At 54.7% G+C, this 25,156-nt stretch overlaps 1 protein-coding gene across 1 annotated transcript; it reads left to right on the forward strand.

The window, feature by feature from the left end:
* The first annotated feature begins 552 nt into the window (after window positions 1-552).
* On the forward strand, window positions 553-24,684 carry SLC4A5 (solute carrier family 4 member 5). The gene is made up of 24 exons (XM_050982938.1): window positions 553-626; window positions 5,308-5,437; window positions 7,443-7,603; window positions 8,129-8,284; window positions 9,353-9,448; window positions 10,120-10,175; window positions 11,876-12,033; window positions 12,119-12,206; window positions 12,352-12,506; window positions 12,991-13,134; window positions 13,534-13,708; window positions 13,974-14,107; window positions 14,214-14,485; window positions 16,851-16,912; window positions 17,373-17,573; window positions 18,173-18,286; window positions 19,298-19,459; window positions 19,800-19,978; window positions 20,130-20,202; window positions 20,359-20,427; window positions 20,819-20,992; window positions 21,194-21,355; window positions 22,528-22,595; window positions 22,767-24,684. Coding segments are annotated over exons 1-24 (3,156 nt in total). The 5' UTR covers window positions 553-625; the 3' UTR covers window positions 22,933-24,684.
* Window positions 24,685-25,156: the final 472 nt, after the last annotated feature.

The raw sequence follows: 25,156 nt of genomic DNA on the forward strand, positions 1-25,156 counted from the left end.
TGAGAGAAATCCCAGCAATGTCCTGGAGGAGATTTTAAATTTTTTTATTCCAATTATTGCTCCACCCACATCATTTTCACCAGGAATTTTTCATTCCAATTATTGCTCCACCTTATTTTCACCAGGAATTTTTTCTCCCAGAAAAATGAATTTTTTTATTCTGATTTTCTTTCTATCCACGTCATTTCCACTAGGAATTTTTCTCCCAGAAAAAGGAATGTTTTGCTGAAATTACCACTCCATCTAGATCATTTTCACCAAGAATTTTCCTCCCTCAAAATTGAATTTCTCACTGCAATTATCGCTCCATCCTTGCCATTTTCACCCGGAATTTTTCTCCCACAAAAAATGAATTTTCCACTGCATTTATCACCCCACCCACATCATTTCCTCCCCAAAACCAGAATTTTTTAACCCCTTCCTCTCCCCGTTCCCAGACTACCACTCCATCTACATCGGGGTGCCGGTGCCGCGCGGCTTCCGCAGGAAACGGCGCCGCCGGCGCTCGCCGGGCTCCAGCCGGGAGCGCAGCGGCAGCGAGCGCCACTTCGGGCCCCGCGAGCCCTCGGACACCGACGAGGGCCAGGGCTGGCCCGAGAGCGGCAACGACAACGCCAGCAGGACCAGTGAGTGCCGGCCTTCCAGAATTCCAGAGGGATTTGGGGTCGGGGTTGGATCGGGTTCGCGGTGCGGCGACGCTGCTCCGCCCGCTCCTGGGATTGCTGCTCCCGTTGGGATGGGGTTGGAGGGGGTTCCCTGCTGGGATTGGGGTTCCAGACAAAGCTTTGGGAATCACACCTTGTTCCTGATGGGTTTTTCCCATTGAAATGGGATTTGGGTTGGGGTTGGAGGGGATTCCCTGCTGGGATTGGGGTTCTCCACAACCTTCACACCATGTTTCTGATGGGTTTTTTCCCATTGAAATGGGATTTGGAGAGGTTTTCCTGCTGGAATTGGGGTTCCAGAAAACTTTCAGACATCACACCGTGTTCATGATGGATTTTTCCCATTGGGTTGGGGTTGGAGATGTTTTCCTGCTGGAACTGAGGTTCCCCACAACCTTCACACTGTGTTCCCAATGGGTTTTTTCCCATTGAAATGGGATTTGGAGAGGTTTTCCTGCTGGAATTAGTGCTCCAGAAAAGTTTTGGACATCACACCTTGTTCCTGATGGGTTTTTCCCATTGAGATGGGATTGGAGGCGTTTTCCTGCTGGGGTTGGGGATCCCCATAACTTTTGGGAATCACACCTTGTTCCCAATGGGTTTTTCCCATTAAAATGGGATTTGGATGGAGTTTCCTCACTAGGATTGGGGTTCCAGACAAGCTCCAGGAATCACAGCTGGTTCCTGACAGGTTTTTCCCATTGGAATGGGATTTGGATGGAGAATCCCCACTAGGGTTGGGGTTCCAGACAACTTTGGGGAATCACGCCGTGTTCCCGCCGGGTTTTGCTGCTCCTTAGGGGGGAAATCTCCTTAGGGAAGATTAACATTTCACAGGGCCACCGAGCCCTTCCCTGGGCTGGGATTTTTCCACCCCCCTGCTGGGAATTTGCATTCGGGTTCAGGCCCAGCCTGAAGTTTTCCTGGTTTTTTTTTTACACGGGAAGAGATTTTTTTATTCGCTGGCAACTCCATCGTGCCCTCAGCGGAGGCGGGAGCGGGGGCACGTCCCTTCCTTCCTTTTCCCTCCTTTTCCCCCTGATTATTTTCCCCCTGATTATTTTCCCCCTGATTATTTTCCCCCTGATTATTTTCCCCCTGATTATTTTCCCCCTGATTTTCCCCGATTTTCCCCCTGATTTTCCCCCGGATTTTGCCCTCCTGATTTTCCCCCTGGTTTTCCCCGTCCTTGTGTCCCGCCCTGCCCCGGCCTCCCCGCCTTTTCCCCGTCGCCTTCCCCGGATCTTTCCGCCCTGTTTCCCCGTGACCTGATGGTTCCCCCTGATTATTTTCCCCGTATTATTTTCCCCCTGAGTTTTCCCCCTGATTGGCCCCCTCGGGGGGGCCCCCTGTTGCCCCCTGTCCGCCTGGTTTCCCCTCCTGGGCCCCGGCCCGTTCCTCCGTCCTTGGCCCCCGGCCCCGTCCTGGTCCCCCCCTTTTCCCCCGTCCGTTGCCCCTCCTTTCCCCCCTCCTTTTCCCCCTCCTTTCTCCTTCCCCCCTCCTTTTCCCCCTCCTTCCCCCCTCCTTTCCCCCTCCTTTCTTCCCCCTCCTTTCCCCCTCCTGTGCCCCCTCCGTTTCCCCCTCCTTTTCCCCCCTCCTTTTCCCCTCCTTTCCCCCTCCTTTCTCCCCCTCCTTTTCCCCTCCTTTTCCCCCTCCGTTTCCCTCCTTTCCCCCTCCTTTTCCCCTTTCCTCTCTTTTCCCCCTTTTCCCTCCTCTCCTCTCCCACCAAATCCCACTCACCAATAACTCCAGCCCACCTTGGTACCTTGCACCAAACCCCTCATTTTACAGATTAAAAAAAAACCCCAAACCCAAACCCTCAACCCCACCAAATTCCCTCATCCCTGTACTTTTATTTTCCCCCCTGAAAACCAAACCCTCGATTTTGGGGTGGCCTTTCCCACCCGGGGCAGGAAAGCCCCGCGGGGAGCGGCCCCGGCCCGCGCATTTCTGGCTCTTCCCGAGCGCATCCCGGCGCTTTGGCCACTTCCCGTCATGGGAGCCGAGCAGGGAAGGATTTTCTTGCTGTAATCTGCTCCCTAAGCCCTGGAGTTTAGCGAGCTGCAGTGGATAAAGGAGAAAGGAGAAAGGAGGAACTCCGGCCCTTGGCGGCGTTCTGGGATCGCGCGGCGACGCTTTGGGGTTAAACGGGGAGAAATGGGGGAAGAAATGGAAACAGCTCCAGGTAGGGTTGGGGGTTTTCATTTCCCAGCACTGTGGTGGGAGGGGGAAAGGATCCCTAGGGGTTTTTTGGGATTTTTTATCCCTTGGTAAAGCAACTTGGGGGCTTCTAAAAGTGCAGAGATCCAAAGTTCATCCCAAAAATCAGCGTGGGAGCTCCTGCTGCTCCTCGGTGGAAAAGTCAATTTTTGGAAGGGTCAGAAATGTCCCAAACCTGGGGATTTTGGGCAGATTCATCCCATGGGATGTGCATCCTGCTCTCCTGGGTTTTGGGGCAGTGGGGACTTGTCTGAGGCAGGAAAATGCAGGGAAAAGCTGTGGAGAACCCATGGCAGCCCCTGGGAAAGGCTGGACCTAAACCCAGGCTTAGTCCTGGCTGGATTGCAGAGCCCCAGCAGGGCCACATTCCCTCAGTTCCCAGTTTTATCCCAGTTTAGTGGGAATTTTGGTTTGGAAAAGGATCCCCAGGTGAGGTTTCATTGTGGGGTCAGGGCTGGGATGTGAGGGGGCGGCTGCACCTCGGATAAATGGGATTTAAATCATTCCTGTCCCGTTTCCCTTGGAAATGATCCTAAATATTCCCTGGGAATCCACAGTGGCTGCAATCCCAGAGTTTTCCCATCCTAAAACCCAATTCAGGGAGATCTGGATCCCCCCCCAGGAGCTGATTTTGGGGTGGTTTTTGGGATTTGTGTCACTTTCCCCCTCTCCAACCAGCACCTGCTGCTTCCTGGGATTTTCTGTGCTGGGTGGAATTCCCAGCAATAAAAAACCCCCAAGCAGGAGGAGCTGGGAGCTCTCCCAGCCGTGGAATTGTCCTCCAGGTGAACAAATCCCAGGAATTTTGGTCACCTGGGGGAGGGAGGGAAGCAAAACCAAGAGCTGCAATTTAGATTTATTCCCTAAAGTCTGTCAGGATGAGGAGAAGCCAAAAAAGCTCTTTCTGCAGGAGATTTCTTTCAGGTTTTTGGGGTTTCAGGGGTGGCACGAGAGCCCCAAATGAGACCCTGGGCAGGGTGAGGAAGGAAGGATCCATTTTTAGAGAGGGAATTTGGACAGAGCCAGGAGCAGCAACCCCAAAATCCAGGACAGGAATTTCAAATCCCATTTTTTCCACCAGGGACCCCCCCAGGACAGGGATTTCCAGCAAAATCCTGATTTTTTTTTTTTTTTTTTTGTGGTTTAGCTCATTACATTTGGGTTTTTTTGGGAGTGTTGGGGTTGACCAGAATTTCACCTGTTTCATCCCTTTTCCGAGAACAAGCCCAGGCTTAGGGAGCCTGAAACCCTCCAGGCACAGAGCCCAGCCCCAGAATTCCCGGGAATATTCAGAATCACAAGAAGGGATTTATGGGAATGGCGGCAGGGCTGGACCTTGGCAGGCTTTGGGCTTGGCTTAGAGGGGCTTAAGTGGTTTAAGCAGGCTCAGCCTAAAGGGACATCCTCTTCTTTTGGAGCCTGGGCTCGTCTGCTTTGTGCAGGAAAAGGGGCAGAATTCCCATTTCCCGTCCCCATTTCTCCATGGCAATGTAATTCCCTGATTTTTAAAGTGCTGCATTACCCAATTTGGTTATTCCCAGCTTGGAGAAAAGGAGGATTTTGCCCCAAAATTCCCATTTTCCAAGCCTGGATCATTCCTTGAATCAGAAAATACAGCATTTCATTCTGACCACCCCATTTCCGTGGATTCAGAGCTTGGTTTTCTCCCCAAATCCACCAAAACTGGGAAGTTTTGCCAGAAAAACCCCCGAGGATGGAGAGGGTTAAGAACAAATCCAACTTGTTTTAAATTTTCCTGGGAGTTCTTCACCCTCCCATGGGCACTGGGAATGTGCTGGGATGGAAAAGCCTTGGAGGGCACCGTGATCCCAAAACCATTCCCAGATTGCTCCCTAGGCCACAAATGCTGCCCCTTCCCAGAAAAAGATGGAATTTTTCCTGCAGGAATGGAGGATTTGTGTCGTTCCCCCTTGGGAAAAGGGGGAAATCCCAAGGCCGGAATGGTTGTGGGGGAAAGGAGCCTGGAAAAATGGGATCTGTGGGAGGGGAAATTTGGGATAAACCTGGGAAGTGGGCACGGGGAACTCCTGGAAAGGGAATTTGGTGGGAGTTGGTTCCTGGAGCTTTGTCCTGCTCCTCCTTTCCCCAGCATCCCCAGGGGATTCAGGATGGGATCACTTGGAGTTCCCCCATTCCCTCAAACATTTCCCTCCATTTTCATCCCTTTTTTCTGATCCCAACCCCTTTGGAGCCATTCCCTGGAGGAACAGAGTGAGATTTCCCATGGAATTCCAGCTCTTTTTCCCACAAGGAATTCAGGATGGGATCACTTGGAGTTCCCCCATTCCCTCAAACATTTCCCTCCATTTTCATCCCTTTTTCTGTGATCCCAACCCCTCTTTGGGGCCGTTCCCCCGGGCCCATCCCGTCTCCCCCGGAATTCCAGCAGTTTTTCCCGCAGTGTCCCCGGCGGCGGAGCGGCTCCGGTACATCCTGGGGGAGGAGGACGAGCCCCCCAACCCCACGCTGTTCACGGAGATGGACACGCTGCAGCGCGACGGCGACGACATGGAGTGGAAGGAGTCAGCCAGGTCAGGGGCTGGGAATGGGAGGGGAAATCCCATCCCAAAACGTCCCCGGGAATGGGTGTGGGATCTGGGGGGGAGAAAAGGGCATTTTGGAATTGGGGACATGCTGGAAAATGGGATTTTGAAACTGGAATATCAGGGAATGAGCATCGGTTTTAGGGGTGTTAGAAAAGGACGTTCCTAAATTGGGGAAAAGCTGGAAAATGGGATTTTGAAACTGGAATATCAGGGAATGGGTGTGGGATTTGGGCAGGGAGAAAAGGGCATTCCTGAATTGGGGACATGCTGGAAAATGGGATTTTGAAACTGGAGTATCAGGGAATGGGAGTTGGACTTAGGGGGGTTAGAAAAGGATGTTCCTAAATTGGGGACATGCTGGGAAAATGGGATTTTGAAACTGGAATATCAGGGAATGGGAGATAGATTAGGAGGGTTAGAAAAGAGCATTTCTGAATTGGGGGGAATGCTGGAAAATGGGATTTTGAAACTGGAATATCAGGGAGTGAGCGTTGGGAAAAAAGGGCATGCCTGAATTGGGAAAATGCTGGAAAAATGGAATTTTGGGAGGGTGTGGGAATGGAATATCAGGGAATGATCATTGGATTTAGGGGGGTTAGAAAAGGGCATTTCTGAATCAAGGAAATGCTGGGAAATGGGATTTTGAAACTGGAATATCAGGGGTTTTCCCTTCCCGACCTCAGCTGTGTAAGGACCAGCAGGGTTGGGGTTTTTTTGGGAAGGGTTTTTTGGGAAAGGGGTCCAGGTGTTTTCCCAAACCCTTCCCTGTGGGATTTCCCAGTTTGGGTGTGGAATTCCGGCCCCAGGGATTGGGATAGATCGGGAGCAGGCCCTGGGGATGCCCATCCCAAATTTTGAGCTGTTTTTTGTATCAGCCAAAATTTGGGAAGGCCCCTCAGGATCCCCCTGGTTCCAATCCCTGCTCCGACTCTGCAGATTTTCCTTAATTTTCCATAAATCCATGTTTATTTCTGCCTTGCCTCTCCTTGAAAAGGATGGGAAAAGGATTTTTGCCTTTTGGAAGGCAAAAAAATCCACGTTTGCATTGGGATTTCCATCAGGGAGGGCTGGAGGTGGAGATTCCCAAATTTCTCCTGATTTTCCAAGGCTGGGACTCTTTATCCTCAGGGCACCTAAATCCACAATAAATGGGGAAAAAATGGGAATTTCTTCTAGCATCACGGAGGTTTTCCAATTCCCAATTCCCACTTTTGGATCAGGTTGGGATTCTTTATCCTCAGGGCACAATAAATGGGGGAAAAAAAAGGGAATTCAGGATGCTGGGAGCAGCAGGAATTCACCGGAACCTTGGCAAAGGAATCCCGGGATGCCGATGGAGCTGTGCCCCAAATCCCAGAGGGATTCCTGCCCCCAATCCCACAAGGATTCCTGCCCCCAATCCCACACTCCATCCCCAGCTCCCCAATGACCCAAATTCCTTGGAAAACGGGGCAGAAGGGAGAGGAAAAGCGACCTAATCGGCTTTGGGGGAGCGGCGGCGGCGCTGGGCGGGAAGTTTGGATTCCATCCCCGGGAAGAGGAAGGGCTGGAGAACGGGATTCTCCCGAGGAATCAGGGATGGGAGGTGTGGGGTGGGCACCAGGGCCAGGTGTTGTGGTTTGGGGTTCTGTCGGGGCTTTTCCTCCACTCCAGTGTTCCCAAATCCCACTGGAATGGGCAAATCCATGGATTTGGGTTTCCTGGTGGGACTGGGAACTTTTCCTTCCCCCCACAGCTCCCAAACCTCTCAGGAGCAATTTCTTGAGGGCAAAATCCCCGGATTTGGGTTTCCTGGTGGAATTGGGAGCATTCCCTCCCCTCCAAGCAGCACTTTTGGGAATGACTCCATCAGATCCTCCCTTCCCAGCCCGGATAATGAGCGAGATCTCTGTGAGATGAATCAATCCAGGCCTTCCAAGCAGGGAAACTCCCCAGGAAGGAAAAGCCATTCCCAGATCCTCACACCTGCCCCGTCCTGCTCCCGTTCCAGGTGGATCAAGTTCGAGGAGAAGGTGGAGGAGGGCGGTGAGAGGTGGAGCAAACCCCACGTGTCCACGTTGTCCCTGCACAGCCTCTTTGAGCTGCGGACGTGTCTCCAGACAGGAACGGTGCTCCTGGACCTGGACGGATACTCCTTGCCCCAAATTATTGGTAGGAGCCCCTGGGGGTTTTTCCCCCACATCCTAAAATGGTGGGAATGGATTTAAATTCATTTTTTCCCTGGATTTGTCCAGGAATGAGCAAAGGGAGGAGTTGGGAGCCATCAGCTGCTTCCAGAAATGGTTGTGCTGAGGTTTTGGGGGGGGATCTGGGGGTCTCTGCTGAAGCAGCAGATTTTGGGGGAGTTTTGGGGGGTCATCCCTGGGTCACCATGGCTGGGTGGAGACGATGTCATCGAGGAGCAGATTGAAGACATTTTGGGGGGGTTTTGGGGGTCACCCCTGGGTCACCACCTCTGGGTGTTGCAGATGATGTCATCGAGAAACAGATCAAGGACAGGACATTTTGGGGAGGTTTTGGGGAGGTTTTGGGAAGGTTTTGGGGGTCACCATGGCCGTGTGCTGCAGACGATGTCATCGAGAAGCAGATCGAGGACAGGACATTTTGGGGAGGTTTTGGGGGGTTTTGGGGAGGTTTTGGGAAGGTTTTGGGGGTCACCATGGCCGTGTGCTGCAGACGATGTCATCGAGAAGCAGATCGAGGACGGGCTGCTGAAGCCGGAGCTGCGGGAGAAGCTCAGCTACGTCCTCCTGCGCAAGCACCGCCACCAGACCAAGAAGCCGATCCACCGCTCGCTGGCCGACATCGGCAAATCCGTGTCCTCCAACAGCGGTGAGCCCGGGAGGGAGCCAGGAGCCGAGGGCCTGGGACAGCTGGCCAGGGAGTGCGGGCGGGAAGGACCCCGGAATTCTGCCCTGGTGGGTTTGGGGGTGGGGGCTAAGGAAGTGCTGGGGACAGGGACAGCGCTGTGTGAGGGGTGTGGCTGTGGCAGGGACAATGTCACCGTTTGGTGATGTCATTGAGTGATGGCATCGTTGTGTGAGGGACAAGATCGCGGTGGGATGATAATGTCAGTGTACTGTGACATCATTGTGTGATGACATCATTGCGTGATGACATCACCACGTGAGGACAGTGGCACTGTGGGAGGACATCTCTGTCCAGTGACATACCGTGTGGTGACAATGCCATTATATTATTATTACATCACCACGTGAGGACAATGGCGCTCTGATGACATCACCGTGATGACAGTGGCACTGTGTGATGATGTCACAGTGGGGACAGTGGCACTGTGTAATGACAACGTCACTGTGTGATGGCATCACACAAGGACAGTGGTGCAGTGTGGTGTCAATGACACTGTGTGATGACATCACAATGGGGACAATGATGTCACTGTGGGGTCAGCAGTACTGTGTGATGACATCACTGTGGGGACAGTACGTGCTGATGACGTCACAGTGTGCCGATGACGTCATGGCACGCCGATGATGTCACCGAGTGCTGGCGCTGCGCGAGGACAATGGCGCCGTGTGGCCCCGGGCTCGGTGCCGCGCTCTCCTGGCTCGGTGGCCGCAGACAAATCCGGTCTGGCCGCGGCTGATCCCGCCTTTCCCAGCCCTTACAAAAGGGGATTTGGGTCCCTTCCCGATTGTTCCCTGGGGTTTAGCGGGAGGTCACTCACTGCAGCCTGGGACGGATCCCCTGCAGCTCCTGGGAGCATCCCGGCATTCCCAGGGGGATCCAACCCTGACATTCCCAACGGGGTCCTGTCCCCAATATTCCAAACAGGATCCTGCTGTGAGATTCCAAATGGGATCCCGGCATGACATTCCCAATGGGACCCACCCCCACATTCCCCTCCCCATCTCACCCTCTCTCCCCTCTCCTCCCCAGCCCGCAGCCCCGTGCGGGGCCCGGCCGCCGGCGCCGCCTTCCACCGCTCCACCGAGGACCTGCGGCTGCGGCAGAGCGCCAGCTACGGCCGCCTGCGTGAGTGGGGCACGGCCCCAGCACTGCCCCGGGCACCACAGCCCTCCCTGGGACACCAGATCATTCCCTGGGACACCAGATCGTTCCCTGGAACACCGAATTCCCAGCCCCAGGGGCAGGGTGGGAGGTTGCAGTGAGGTCCCACCACGGCCGCCATCCCAGAAGTGCAGCAGGGAGTTTGGGATGAGCGAGGGTGCTGGTGTGGGGTGGAGGAAAACATTCCTTGGGGTCTTTAGGGAGGGAAGGAATGGCATTTGGAAGAGGGATGGAACCTTAAAAGGTTGCTTGGCTGGGAGAGAGCAGCTGGGAAATCCCAAAGGAACCCTGGTTTGTGTGGCTGAGACTGGAAATGCTCCCATTTATGGAGCTCTGGGATCATGAGGGTTGGAAAAGCCCTTTGAGATCATGGAGCACCACGATGTCCCCAAGTGCCACATCCAGATGTTTCTGAACCCTTCCAGGGATGGGGACTCCATCACTGCCCCGTGCCAGCATTTCCACCCTTTCACAGGAGGAACTTCCCCAATTCCCAGGTTTTCAGGGCACTGCTGCTGCTTTACAAGCCCAGACACCATCACCAATATTTTATTTCTTGTCACAAATTCCCCCCACGGGGTTTTCTCCTGGCACCTGGGGTGGCTTTTCCTCACAATTCCCTCCCTTCCCTGCAGGTCACGCCCAGAGCCGGAGCATGAACGACATCTCAGACACCCCGAGCACTGACCAGGTACCCAAAATCCCCAAATCCCCAAAGCCCAACGCGATCCCTGCTGGGCTCTGGGGCTGTCGGGTCCATGTGAGCCGTGGCTGGGTCGATTCCCACACCAATTCCTAATTAGGGCAGTTAATTGCTCCATTGATCCCTGAGGGCAGCTGCCCCAGAGGTGACACCTGCGCTCTCAGCACGGATTTTGGGACAAGCCAGGAGCCCAAATCCATCAGGGTGGGGCAGAAATTCCCTCCAGATCTGCAGGGAGCTGCTTGGAAGTGTGGGAATTCTGAAGGATCCCAAAGGGAGAGGGCAGTAAATCCCATCCGTGCTCTTGGGATGCAGGTCTGGGGGAGAGGGGCTGGAATTTGGGGGGGGATCTGTTTTTTCTGAGGGTTTCCCAGAGGCCGTGGGGGGCTTTTCCTTCTGGGATTGCTTTTAGGAGGAGCTGGGAGGCAGCTCCTGGCTTGGGGATGGGATGATCAGTGGGATTTTGTCCCGTTCTCATCCCAGACTCTTTTTCTGGGAATGGTTGGTTCCTTGTATGAGCTTTGCTTTGTTTCTGTTGCTGATTTCACCATAAACCAAAGGCAGAATGGGATTTTAGGGAATGGGATGGAAGAACAGCTTGCTTTGGGTTTTTAGGGAATGGGATGGGATGGGATGGGATAACCACTTGCTTTTCCCCCAGGATGTCCTCACTGGGCTTACCTGGGGTGATGCACTTGAGGGCAAGTCCAAACACAAAAATAATGTTTTATTTCCTTGGGTTTCATGGATGGAAATCCACGTTCTGCAGGGAGCCACGGGACAGGGACACCACCTGAAACGACTCCATCCTGGTGCCCAGTCAGGAACCCCAAATACCCCCTCCAGCAATGGGGTTCGGAGGGTTAATCCCAAAATATGCAAAGCATTTAGGTTTAATCACCCTATTAGGCCAACTACAAAGGGACTTTTTAAGTGTTACATGAAGCTTAGTAGCCACTGGTAACTCCTGCTCTTATTCCAAGCAGAACTGGAGGAGTTGCTTTATTATTATTATGATTTTTTTTTTTTTTTTTCCATTTGGATTTAGAAGATTAGGACGGGGCGAGGCGGCTGCCCGGCTCACATGCCTCCCCTCATGCTGCCATATAGATTATCATAACTCCCTGCCTGGCTGGGTATTGAACCCTTTTAGGCTGTAATGAAAAGAGCTGCAGGGGAGAAGAGACCTGGGGAATAAATCCATGGATGAGGTTTTCCTCCTCCCATTATTTGTTCCAGCTCCCGGAACGGGGCTGGGGAGGAACGAGGCACAAAAACCTCCCCCGTGCAGGGCCTGGGGGGTTCTGTGCCACCAGAGGCTGCAAATAAACTCTAAAAATGTTCCTGGCTTGCTGCAGCACCCCTGGGGTTGGCTCAGGTTTTCCACAGGGGGATTTCAGGGAGTTTTCCTTGTGGAGAGCCCAGGAGAGCAAAAGCAAACGTTGCTGGCTGGGTTGTGGGCCCTGGGGGTGAAGTTTAGTCTCGGTTTTAGCCACGTTTCTGAAGAAATTTGGCTTTTTTTCCCTTGCTGATTCCCAGATGTGGCTCCTCAGTCCCCACTTCTGGGAGTCCTGGGACAACCAGAGGTGAAATCTTGGAGCCTGAGGCTCCAACTTTGGTGGGAAGAAAAGGGGGAAAAGCTAAATTTTGGCAACCGCTCCCTTCCTCGAGCCTGTCTTTGCCAACAGCTGAAGAACAAGTTCATCAAGAAGATCCCCAAGGACGCCGAGGCCTCCAACGTGCTGGTGGGGGAGGTGGAGTTCCTGGAGAAGCCCTTTGTGGCCTTCGTGCGGCTGCTCCAGGCCACCATGCTGGGCGGGGTGACGGAGGTGCCCGTCCCCACCAGGTGAGCGCCGTCCCTGGGCACGTCCTGCGGGGTCTGGTGGCCCCAGAGCTCCGGGGTGGCCGACACGGCGCCTTTCCCTCCCCAGGTTCCTCTTCATTCTCCTCGGCCCGGCGGGAAAAGCCAAGTCCTACAACGAGATCGGCAGGGCCATCGCCACTCTCATGGTGGACGATGTGAGTGGAGGCCACCCCAGCCCTTGCATGGGACTCAGTACCCAGCAAAAAAAGCAGTTTCTACCTTACACCCCAAAAATTGAGATTGAAACCCCCAGGAGGACGTGGGGCTGGAGGCTGACCCCTGTCCTGGTTCCACCCCCAGCTCTTCAGCGACGTTGCCTACAAAGCCCGGGACAGGGAGGACCTGATCGCCGGCATCGACGAGTTCCTGGACGAGGTCATCGTCCTCCCGCCCGGCGAGTGGGACCCCAACATCCGCATTGAGCCTCCCAAAAAAGTGCCCTCAGCTGAGAAGAGGTGGGTGGGGCTGGACCAGCCTGTGGCCACTCCTGTGTCCAGTTCTGGTGGGGTAAGAGCCTTGCTTGGCTTCGTCCCTGGAAGTGACTCCTCCAGATGTTCCAGAAATGTTGGGTTTGCAGCAGGGTTTGTTCCCAGCTCGGCTCAGAGCTGTTTCCACCCTCCTTGGACAGTGGGAGGTGACCCTACCCCAGGCAGGAGTTGAACTGGATGATCCTTGAGGCCCAACCCAACCCAACCTAACCCAACCCAACTCATGGCTCCACAAACTGACCAAACCCAGCTCTGGATCTGGCCAAATTCACCCCAAAACCCACGTGCAGTGCAGGCTCAGAGCTGCACCATGGCCTTGGCTTTGGCCATGGTCCTCACACCTGGGCCAGTCCGGCGGTGCCCATCCAGTGGTGCCCACCCGACGGTGCCCACCCGGCGGTGCCCACCCGGCGGTGCCGGTGCCGGTGCGAGGCGGTGCCGTGTCCCGCAGGAAGTCGGTGTTCTCGCTGAACGAGGTGGGGCAGATGAACGGTGCGGCCGGCGGGGCGGGCGCCGGGGGCGGCGGCGGCGGCAGCGACGATGGGGAGATGCCCGAAGTCCACGAGATTGGGGAGGAGCTGGCCTGGACTGGCAGGTGAGCTCCAAAATCCTTTGGAATGTGCCAGGATCCATTGGTGTCTCCTGTGGGCTCATCCTGGGGTGTCCTGGGGCACCGAGGGGTGAAATCCTGGTGGGACGGGGCTTTGGTCAGCACCAGGCCTATTTATGTGTCTACATATAAATTATATTTATGTGTCAATATTGATAAATCTCCCAACTGGCCAGAGGAGCTGTGGATCCCCAGAAGTGTCCCAGGCCAGAGTGGACAGGGCTTGGAGCAGCCTGGGACAGTGGGAGGGGTCCCTGCCATGGCAGGGGTGGGATGGGATTTAAGGTCCCTCCCAGCCCAAACCCCAAACCTCTCCAGGACTCCACAATTCTGTTTTGGTGGAAGTCACCAGGTGTCGGTGTCACCTCGGCGATGTCTCCGCAGGTTTTGTGGTGGCCTCTACCTGGATATCAAGAGGAAGCTGCCCTGGTTCCCGAGCGACTTCTACGAAGGTTTCCATATCCAGTCCATCTCCGCCATCCTCTTCATCTACCTGGGCTGCATCACCAACGCCATCACCTTCGGGGGGCTGCTGGGGGACGCCACCGACAACTACCAGGTGTGGCCCAGGTGTCACCGGCCTGGGGACAGGCAGGGATGGGTTCCATGGGATTGGGATGGGATGGCTTTTACCCTACTTGGCCATGCCAAGCTCCTGGGGATCGACGTTCTCTGCCAGCCCCAGACCACTGGAATCCCTCCGTGGCAATGCCAGGAGCAATGGGACACGGTCCCAGCCATCCCTCAGCCCCATCTCCATCGGGGTCCGTGGGGACGTGGTGTGGCCCAGCACCCCCGTGACGCCGCCTCTGCTCCGTCCCCAGGGGGTCATGGAGAGCTTCCTGGGCACAGCCATGGCCGGCTCCATGTTCTGCCTCTTCGCCGGGCAGCCCCTCATCATCCTCAGCAGCACCGGCCCCATCCTCATCTTCGAGAAGCTGCTCTTCGACTTCAGCAAGTGAGTGCTGGGCCACCACAGGGGACACCAGGCTCTGTCCCCACGGGGGTGGGACATGTCCCCAGACCCCGGCCACTCTCACAGGGCCTCGTGTCCCCTCTTCCAGAGGCAACGGGATCGACTACATGGAATTCCGCCTGTGGATCGGGCTGCACTCGGCCCTGCAGTGCCTTATCCTGGTGGCCACCGACGCCAGCTTCATCATAAAGTACATCACACGCTTCACCGAGGAGGGCTTCTCCACCCTCATCAGCTTCATCTTCATCTACGACGCCATCAAGAAGATGATCGGGGCCTTCAAGTACTACCCCATCAACTCCGACTTCAAGCCCGACTACGTGACCATGTACAAGTGCGAGTGCGTCGCCCCCGACCCAGGTGAGTTCACCCCGGGGCCGCCCGGGCAGGAGCCGGGGGTGGGAGGGTCCTGGCGTGGAGGAATCCTGGCCCAGGACGAGGGAGGAGGCAGCTGCCTGGGCTGGAGACACCTGGAACTCACCGTCCTCCCCTGAGGGGGTGTGGAGATGGAGGAAGAGCCTTGTCCCCCTTGGATGAACTTCCCGGGACACAGTGGACAGAGAGTTGGGATCTCAGCCTGGAGCAGCCAGACCTGGATGGATAAGGAGGAATTATGGAAGAAAGAAAAGGACATTTTGGGTGATTCCAGCCTGCTGCCGATGGAAACTGGATCTCCAGGAGTGGTTCTGGGCTCTGCAGTGTCTGCGACACCCCAGGATGTCCCAGCTGGGTGTGGAAACCCCCACGGACCGTTTTCCTCCTTTTCCCACTCCTTTTCCACAAGGAGAGGCCATCAGGCTCTGAGCAGAAGGTCCTTCCATGGTTTTGTTCTTGGGTGGATGTCCTGGATGATCCCAGATCTGAACTGTGGAGCTCGGATGCTCCTGGAAGGGAGCGGAGACGGCCTTGGGCTCACAGCTGCTCTCCCAGGAGCTGAATTTATGTCCAAAATCCAAATTTTGGGGAGCACCAGCTGCAGCCAGAGGAGACTGACAGTGGGTGGAGGTGATGGTGGATGAAGAGGAAGGTGGATGAAGGTCACAATGAACAAAGATGATGATGGATGAAGATGATGGTGGATGAAGGTCACAGTGGATAACAATGATGGTGGATGAAGATGATGGTGAAGTCCTGCCCACCTCCTTCCTTCAAGAGCAGCACCCAAGGCATTCCCAAGGCATCTGCCACTCCAAGGAGAGCTCTCACCCCGTGGCACTCGCAGCCATCGGGTTGAATTTCACATTTTTCCTCAATTCCTGCTCATCCACCCCTCCGTGAGCACCTCAATCCCAGTGGGAGCCGAGACCCCAGAGCAGCACCAGAACCGACCCAATTCCTGCCCCAAACCCGACCCGAGAGAGCGAAGCCGGAGCCCCCAGAGCCGGAATTCCCGGACGGAGCCGTGAGCACCCCCGGGAGGAGCCTGCAGCCTCCAGGGAGGTCTCCCCCTTCTCCAAGCCCCCACCCCGAGCAGCCCAGAGGCATCTGCACCCCAATCCCTGATCCCACTCCTCCCCTGGCTGCCCGAGGCAGCCGTGTCCAGGCTGGATTTAAAATCCCTCTAGAAATGATGTTTATTTCCCTCTCCATCCTTAATTTTTTTTTTATAATTCCCTTTTTTTTCCATCCCTGCTGATTTTTGATTATTATAACTGATTTGTCCCATATTTGTCTCTGCTGCACACATCAATTGGGGCTGATTTCAATCTCAAGTGAGTATCGCCTTCTAAATATTAAAACTATTTTAATATTTGATACTCTCCCCCCACGGGGGGGCCATTGTTATTTTTTTTCCCCATGTATTTGACTTTTCTCTCTCTCTGAAAAGGTTTGTGTGGAGCTCCTAGGGCTCCTCTCTTTAACCCCACCGGTGCCGTGCCGCCCTTTAAAGGCGTAGAAACCCCAAATCAGGGTTTGTGGAAAAACAAAAGTTTGTGGAGGAGAGAAATGAGAACAAAGCCGATGTTTTTAGGGCTGAGTTTGTCCTCCAGAGCTTGGTCCTGGCAGCCCTGGGCTCTGTCCTAACCCAGCCTCTCCTTCATTAATCCCCGGCGCCGGGGCTGGAGGCGGCGGCCGAAATTCCCGCTTGGCGAAGAGGATGGAAGAGGGGGCGGCAAAGCCATCCCGGAATTCCCAAATTCCTGAATTCCCTCTTTTAGGGGCACCCCGAGACCTCCCGGGGGTGCTCCCGGAGCTGCGGAGCTGCATCGCCTGAAGAGCCGAGGAGGAGAAGGTGCCGGGGGCTCGAAAAGATGGAATTTTGCACCGATGACACCAAACCACCCCCAAACTATTTAAAAAAAAAAAAAAAAATTTTGAAAAAGGCAAATCGGGCGTGATTTGGGTGCCACCTCTCCAATAAAAAATATAAAATCCATCCCAGGCTGCTTTCTCAGCTTTCCACCACGGTGGTTTTAAGTCCACCTCATTCCTGGCGGCTTCCTTGGGGAGCTCCTGGAAATTTTAGGAATTGGGAAGCTCCTGGGAAATTTTAGGAACTGGGAAGCTCCTAAAAACCCCCTCTGGCCCAGCCCTCGCCAGCCCCGCAGGGAGAAGGCGCCGCGGGAGCCGCCGCGTCCTCCCCGGCGCGTGGGATTAATCAGGGAGGAGTTAGAAAAGGGGGATTCCCCCCAAATCCTGGGATGCCGATCCCTGCCGGGCTCAGCGGGCACAGCCCAGCTGGGGTTCAGCCCCAAAACCTCAATAACCGACTCCTTTCCCGCAGCCAACGCGACCTTGTTCGATGCTTCAGCTCCAGTGGCACCAAACACCACTAACGTGTCTCTGGTAAGGACTGGGGTCTGCTCATCCCAGGGGAAATCTGGGATCAGGGGATTCCAGCACCCAGGAGTGGGGTGGGCCAGCTCAGGGCAAGGGGAACTCAAAGTTGGGGTCCCAGCAGCACCAAATCCACGTTTTCCCCCCCCAGATTTGTATCAGCTCTGCGGTTTTGGGTATCCCCAAAAGTCTGGAAATTCACTTTTCCTTGTGTGCTGAAACAGCTCAAACTGCTCTTTTGGGGTTGGAGCAGGAAATTTCCTTTTTTTGCAAAACGCTGCTTTTGCTCAATTCAGTTGTGTGATCCTAAAGTACAGTTTTGGGTTTTGGCCAGGAAATTTCCCTTTCTTTCCACACTGCACCTTCAAAATGCCAGTTTTGCTGGATTTGGGCTGGACTCCCCCTTTTCCCTGCACACCACAGTCATTCCAAACTTTACTAATTTTGGTTTTTTTGGGTTTCTTGCCAGTCCAATGCTCTCAACCTCACAGCTCTGGACTGGACCCAGCTGAGTAAGAAGGAATGTCTCAAATACGGCGGCAGCTTAGTGGGAAAATCCTGCAAATTCGTGCCCGACCTGGCCCTCATGTCCTTCATCCTCTTCTTCGGCACCTACTCCATGACCCTGACCCTGAAAAAATTCAAATTCAGCCGCTACTTCCCCACCAAGGTAAGGGAAGAACCAAATTCTGCCAGATCCTTTCCCAAAAACGAAGGGAAACAGGAACTGCTGGGAGGTTTGGATGGAGACAGAGAACTCCAGGAAAATAAATCCCTGGTTTTAGGAGGATTTGGCCACAATTGGGGTCATCCCCGAGGTTTTAGACCCTGACTTTTGGAATTCTGTGAGGTTTTTATGGCAGCCTCCACTCCAAACTGGAGTTGGGTTAATGGGTGGACAATTAATGGGTGGACAATTAATGAACAAGAATTTGTGGGATGATGGATGAGGGATTTGTGGGATGATCCCACCCACAGGGAAGTGGTCACGAGCCCAGAGTCTGATGGACATGAGTGACCAGTGGTGTCCAGGGCTCCCGTCAGGGCCAGCATTAATTAATGTGCTCATTAACAATGGAAACAAAGGGGTTTGCAGGTGACACCAAGGGACAATTCCTGAGGATGGGGACATCCACAGAGACCTGGACAAGCTCCAATCCCACCCCATAAATCCCCTTCCCACCCCATAAATCCCCTTCTCACCCCATTATTTATCCTTCCCACCCCATTAATTCCCTTTCCAACCCCGTTTCCCTGTCTTGCCTCCAGGTCAGGGCTTTCATTGCTGATTTTTCCAATGTCTTCTCCATCCTGCTCTTCTGTGGAGTGGATGCCTGTTTTGGACTGGACACTCCCAAACTCCACATCCCCAGTATCATCAAGGTTCGGCCTCCTCTCCTCTCCCACACTCTTTTTCCAGGTTTTTTTGGGAATCTCGCAGCTCCAGGCACTGTCTTAAAAGCTACTTCAACTTTTCTAACAATATTCTAATTTTCTGACTTTCTTTCCTCTTTTTTTTTGTCGTTTTCCCTTTCTTTTTTTCTGTTTTTCCTCCCTTTTTGCCATTTTCCCCTCCCTTTTCTCTCTCCCCCTGCCTGCAGCTCCGTAAGCTCATTAGTGATTTCTCCATCTTTATGTCCATACTAATGTTTGTGGGGCTGGATGTGCTCTTTGGACTCAACACCCCAAAGCTCCAAGTGCCTACCGACTTCAAGGTACACCCCCAAAATTCCACAAAACCCCATTCCAGAAGGATTTCTCTTCCCCACCCAGGGGCTGACCTGGGGGTTCCAGTGAAGATCCCAGTGGGGATTCCAATGGGGACCCCAAATGGAAACCCCAATGAGGACCCCAATGTGGATCCCAATGGAAATCCCAGTGAGGATCCCAATACGGATTCCAGTGAGGATTCCAATGGGGACCCCAATAGAAACCCCAAGGAGGATCCCAATGATGATCCCCATGAAGATCCCAATGGGGATCCCAACAAGAATCCCAGTGAAGATCCCAATGATGATCCCAATGGAAATCCCAATGAGGATCCCAATGGAAATCCCAGTGAGGATCCCCATGGCGATCCCAGTTAAGATATCATGGGGATGCCAGTGGGGATCCCAATGAGGATCCCAATGGAAATCCCAGTGAGGATCCCAATGGAAATCCCAGTGAGGATCCCAATGGAAATCCCAGTGAGGATCCCCATGGCGATCCCAGTTAAGATATCATGGGGATGCCAGTGAAGATCCCAATGAGGATCCCAATGGAAATCCCAATGAGAATTTGGGATGTGGGATTTAGGATGGATCCAGGATGGGGTTGTCCCCAAACGCCTCCCCTTGGGTTCTCCCCACCCGTGCCGCGTTCCCGAGGTTCCGACCCCGCTGTCCTCCCCAGCCCACGCGCGTGGACCGGGGCTGGTTCGTGTTCCCCTTCGGGAAGAACCCGTGGTGGGTGTACCTGGCCAGCGCCCTGCCCGCCCTGCTGGTCACCATCCTCATCTTCATGGACCAGCAGATCACGGCCGTCATCGTCAACAGGAAGGAGCACAAGCTGAGGGTGAGACCCCCAGGGGATCCCCCACAGCACCCAGGTTTGGGGTGGGCTTGGGGGCTGCCCTGGCCTTGGCCAGCTGTGGATTTGGGGTGAGGGAGGGCCTGGGGGTGAAGTTCTGTGGGTAACGGGGTGCAGGGGGTGACATGGGGTGACACTGGGTGCCCCATATCCATGTGGGGTATGTCAGGGTGGCACATGGTGACAGGTGTCACCCCATATCAGTGTGGGGTGACATGGGGTGACACCAGGTGCCCCAAGGCCATCCGGGGCACACCAAGGCCCTGCCTGGGGGACACGCCCAGTGCAGAGCCCCCCGTGCAGAGCCCCCCGTGCTGTGTTGCAGAAGGCAGCTGGGTACCACCTGGACCTCTTCTGGGTGGGCATCCTGATGGCCGTGTGCTCCTTCATGGGGCTGCCCTGGTACGTGGCCGCCACCGTCATCTCCATCGCCCACATCGACAGCCTCAAGATGGAGACCGAGACCAGCGCCCCGGGGGAGCAGCCCCAGTTCCTGGGGGTCAGGTGGGCCTGAGAGGGGTCCTGCAGCTGGGGGGCATCCCTGTCCTTCATGGGGACGTCATGGCCAGGCAGGAGTTGTCAATCCCATTGCCACTGGTGGTTCTTGGTTCCTCGGGGGTTCCTTGGGCTGACCCTGCTCCTGTCCCCCCTCCAGGGAGCAGAGGGTGACCGGCATCATCGTCTTCGTGCTGACGGGCATTTCGGTTTTCCTGGCTCCTATCCTGAAGGTAAAACATTCCCATTCCCCCCTCCCTGCCGAGATCTGGGGACATGGGGACAAAAGCTGGATCCTGCCCCATCCTGGTGACTCCAGCCCTGTCCCTGCCCTGGGGAGGAGCTGCTGCCTTCCCTGGGGTCAGGGCCGTGGTGTTCCCTGTTCCCAGTACATCCCCATGCCGGTGCTCTACGGGGTCTTCCTCTACATGGGCGTGGCGTCGCTGAACGGCATCCAGGTGAGTGCCCTTCCTCCTCGGCGTCCTCATCCTCCTCCTCCTCATCCCTTTCATCCTCCTCCTCTTCCTCATCGTCCTCATTCCCATCCTCATCCTTGTCGTTCTCCTGCCCCTTGTCATACTCATCCTCCTCATCCTTGTCCTTGTTGTTCTCTTCCTCCTTCTCCTTTTCATCATCCTCCTCCTCACTGACCTCAGACTGTCCCACACTGTCTCCAAAAGGAGGATTTTTACTCCAAAATTTCCACGCATGGGACAGCAGATACCCAAAACCCTCCGAGAAACACCAAAAACCTGGAAATTCCCCAACTGGGCGGGACCAAAATGGGCTTGTCCTGGGCAGCCTGTGGGGTGAGGCTGAGGATTAACCTTGGCCTTCCTCCCCGGGCAGTTTTGGGATCGCTGCAAGCTCTTCCTGATGCCGGCCAAGCACCAGCCCGACTACGTCTTCCTGCGGCACGTCCCGCTGCGCCGCATCCACCTCTTCACCCTGGTGCAGATCGTCTGCCTGGCCGTGCTCTGGATCCTCAAATCCACCGTGGCCGCCATCATCTTCCCCGTCATGGTAATCCCATCCTCAATCCACATGGATTTTTTTGGGATTTAATGGAATTTTTGGCATGGTTCCACCATGGTCGCCATCGTCTTCTCCATTGTGGGTAATCCCATCCTCGCTCCAAAGGGGTTTTTGGGATTTAAGGGATTTTGGCTTGGTGATCACCACTGGATCTTGGGTTGAGATGTTCCTGGACCTCTCCCCTGTCAGATCTTGGCCCTGATCCTGGTGAGGAGGCTCCTGGATTTCGTCTTCTCCCAGCATGACCTGGCCTGGATAGACAACATCATCCCCGAGAAGGAGAAGAAGAAGGAGGATGACAAGAAGAAGAAGAAAAAAGGCAACAAAGGCGACAGCAGCAGTGATGAGGAGGTGGGCACGGGGTCACCGGGGGCTCCCGAGGACAGGGGGACATTCCAGAGCTGGGGAGGGACAGTTCCCACTGGGAATTGGGATGAAGGTTCTGGATTCCTGGAGCTGTTCCAGGGCAGGGACAGAACTGGCTGAGTGAGGAGCTCCAGGGGATGTCCCAAAAGTTGGAAAATCACGGCAAAAAAAGGAAATCCTCAGGGAGAAGAGCCCAAATCCCTGGTTTAGGGCACAGCCCCATCCCTCAAAGCCTCTGTGCAATTCCTGTCCCAGGATTTGGGAAGAGGACGGCAAAGCCTCCTCCTCCTCCTCTGGAGGTCTCGGGTGCCTCTGAGAGCTCCAGGTGGTCTCAGAGCCCCCCCAGGCGCTGCCTTCAGCAGGAATTTCCCCGTTTCTTCCCCAGTTCCCACCTCCCTCAGTCATTAAGATCCCCATGGAGCCCCTGCCCGCACAGCCCCGAAATGGGGGCCCCCATTGCCTCAGCCGTAAGTACCGAGCCCAGGAGCCCCTCCTAACCCCCGGGCTCCGCTCAGCACTAACCCTGCTGGACACTCCAGCACCCGACCCCTGACCCACCAGGATCAGGGAACACCACTCAGCAGGGAAACCCAGCAGGGAAATCCATCCTGGAAAACCCACCAGGGAAACCCAGCAGGGAAATCCTACCAGGGAAATCCATCCTGGAAAACTTAGCAGGGAAAACCCACCAGAACCACCGGAGCACCACTCATCCCAAAGATCACCAACATTTCCATAAATCACCAGAAAAAATCCATCAATCTCCTGGGTTTTATCGCCCCCAAGCTGGTGCTGATGGGAGTTGGTGAGAAATACCTGAATTTGGGATGGTTTGGAGCTCCCAGAAGCTTCTCACGATGGATTTTTAATGGCAGGGAAAGAGCAGGTTTGGCTCCACCTTCACCAAAAATCCTCAGAATAAATTTGGGGGGTTCATTTCACAACCCCAGAGTTTGAGCTCAGTTTAACTCCTTAACTACTGCTGGCAGGGCTGGCAGAGCCTTTCCTCTGGCTGATGGTCCCCAAAATCTGCAATTCCCAGAGTTTACTTCCTCCTCCAGGAAGGTGGGATTGGTGATTTTGGCCCAGGATGCAGCAGGGGCCCAGGGGGGTTTTTGGGGTCACCTGGGCAGTGTTTCAGCTCTGTCCCTCCCCAGGAAAGAGGGCCTCCACCTGGAGCTTTGCGCTCTGACTCCTCCCCGAACGGCTCGGACATGGATCGCAGGTAACCGGGACCCCCTCCCCATCCCTGGGGGGAATTCTGGGATCCTCCCAGCTGATGCTCCACCAATCTATAAAGAGCTCCAAGTCTCTGGGCAGCAGCACCCCCGGGGCGGGTTTGGGGCGGGGGCAGCCCCCCTGGCTGCTCACCCCCCTCTCCCCTGCTGCCCCCCAGCATCACCCTCCACCTGAAGATCTCGTGCCCGTCGTCTCCCGCCTTTAACTACTCCCGCAACCCCATCTGTGCCGTGCCCCAGGTGAAGATCGAGATGGAGTCGGATTACGAGGACAGCGACACGGAGAAGGCCCCGCGGGACATGGGCAGCGAGACCACGCTATAGCCCCGCCCGCCGGCACCCAGCATTCACCTAATTTATGTCTAGGCTAGGTAGATAGCGCCGCGGGCAGCACGGGGGAAGGAAACTGGGGCCGTTCCTCTGCCGGGCGCCGGCGGCCCCGGTGGCCCCACGCCCTGGCGGATTTAGGGCCCCACACCCCGGTGGATTTTAGGGTCCCGTGCCCCAGTGGATTTTAGGGCCCCACACACTGGCAGATTTCAGGGCTGTGTGCTCTGGAATTTCCCTCTCTTCCCACTGGGTGAAGGCAACGCCGCTGGCGGCGAAACGGGGCCAGAAAGGTGGGATTGGTGATTTTGGCACAGGAAGGGTGGGATTGGTGATTTTGGCACAGGAAGGGTGGGATTGGTGATTTTGGCACAGGAAGGGTGGGATTGGTGATTTTGGCACAGGAAGGGTGGGATTGGTGATTTTGGATGCAGAAAGGAGGAAGCACCTGGGATGGAGGAGGCTCCTGGGTTGGGGTTGAGGAAGAGAAGGCAGCTGGGATGGGGATGAGGAGGAGAAGGAGGAAGTACAGCAAGATGGGGATGAAGAGGAGAAGGCTCCTGGGATGAGGAGGAGGAGGCAGGACAGGGATGAAGAGAGGGCTCCTGGGATGAGGAGGAGGAGGGAGTCAGGAATGGTTCCTGATGGAATGCAGGCTGGTTTCCACAGGGAAATGGGATCAGTGGCTGCAGCAAAGCCCTTTGGTCGCCCACCCCACATCCTCACCCTGGACTCTGCCAGGCTGGGAACAGCCCCATCCCTCCCTGGAGGATTCCCCTGATGGGAAATCCAAGGATCCTCCCTGGAGGAATCCCCTGGCTGGGGGAACCTGAGGATCCTCCCTGGAGGAATCCCGGGATTCCCTCTGGCTCTGCTGCCCAGGGGCTCCATTCCCACCCAGCACTGGGAGCAGAGGGGGAGAGCAGCCCCTGCCCCCCGTGCTCCCAGTTCCACCCAGCAGCTCCTGCCAGGGCCCAGCAGCATTTTGGGGTCCCCAGGGGGCTCTTCCCACCCGGCTGGGGATCCAGGCTCCCTCCAGCTTTTCCCAGCTATGCCAAGGCTTTAAAGGAATTTTCTTTTTCTCCACCCACGGCCCAGGCCCAGCCCTGGTTTAGGAACGCTGGTCCCAGCACCCCTGGAATTGATTGCTTCTCATTTTTCCTGGGTGAATCCTTCAGGCTTTTCCCTCCCAGAGCCCCCAGGCCCTTCCCCGTGAGCAGAACTGACCTGACACTGACACCAGCGAAACACTGGGACACCAGTGACACACTGTACATAGGACACCAAACACTGCAACCAGGACACCAGTTCAGCCCTGTAACTGGGCACCAGTTCAGCCCTGTAACTGGGCACCAGTTCAGCCCTGTAACTGGTCTGTTCCTGACCCCTGTAAATACCCAAATCCTCTGAGACTCAAAGGCCGTTTCCTGTTCATGGCATTCTCGTTCTGGTTCTGGCGCAGCTCTGGGGACTCGAGGCAGTGCCCAGAGCCTGCCCTGGCAGTGCCCAGACCCCTCCTGTAGCTCCTGTCCCCACCCTGTGCCAGCTGCAGAGTGTTCTGGGCAGGTTTAAGGTTTTAGTCCTGGTTTAATTTGCTCTCTGTGCTGCCCAGGCTCTCTGGGCTCAGTTTGTCCCTTCTGGGCGAGGTTCCCCCGAGGTTTTGGGGTTTTTTTGTGCCAGGTCTCAGCCTCCAGCACGGCACTGCTGAACCAGGTTGGATTTCTCATGCCACAACCCAATAAAAACCTTCCCACAAGCCTGAGCTCTCCTGTGCTTCATCCGGGAACCCCAAAGTTCCCTCCAGGGGCTGGGGCACCTCCAGCCTTTAGGAACCCTAAAAATCATAAATTATTTTATAGATATGCATTTAAAAATACATAACTATCTATCTATAATTATATTTAATTTATATATAAAAATATATTTTATATAATTATATTTTTAAACAATTATATATTTATATATAAAATATAGAAGTATATATGATTATATATATTATATTTATATAATTATATAAAATATATATATTTATCTATAGAAATATAAACCAGATAGAATATATAAAAATATAAAAATATATAATTATATCAATATATATAATTATATATTGATATTAAGATATGTCATTCTATATAGACATAACAAACCAAGCCCTGCTCCTTTCCAGAAGTGCAATAACCATATTATTTAAATATTATAAATTATTAGAAAATTCTATCAA

Source organism: Serinus canaria, chromosome 22 (genome assembly GCF_022539315.1).
Source record: "Serinus canaria isolate serCan28SL12 chromosome 22, serCan2020, whole genome shotgun sequence".
Classification (NCBI taxonomy): domain Eukaryota; kingdom Metazoa; phylum Chordata; class Aves; order Passeriformes; family Fringillidae; genus Serinus; species Serinus canaria.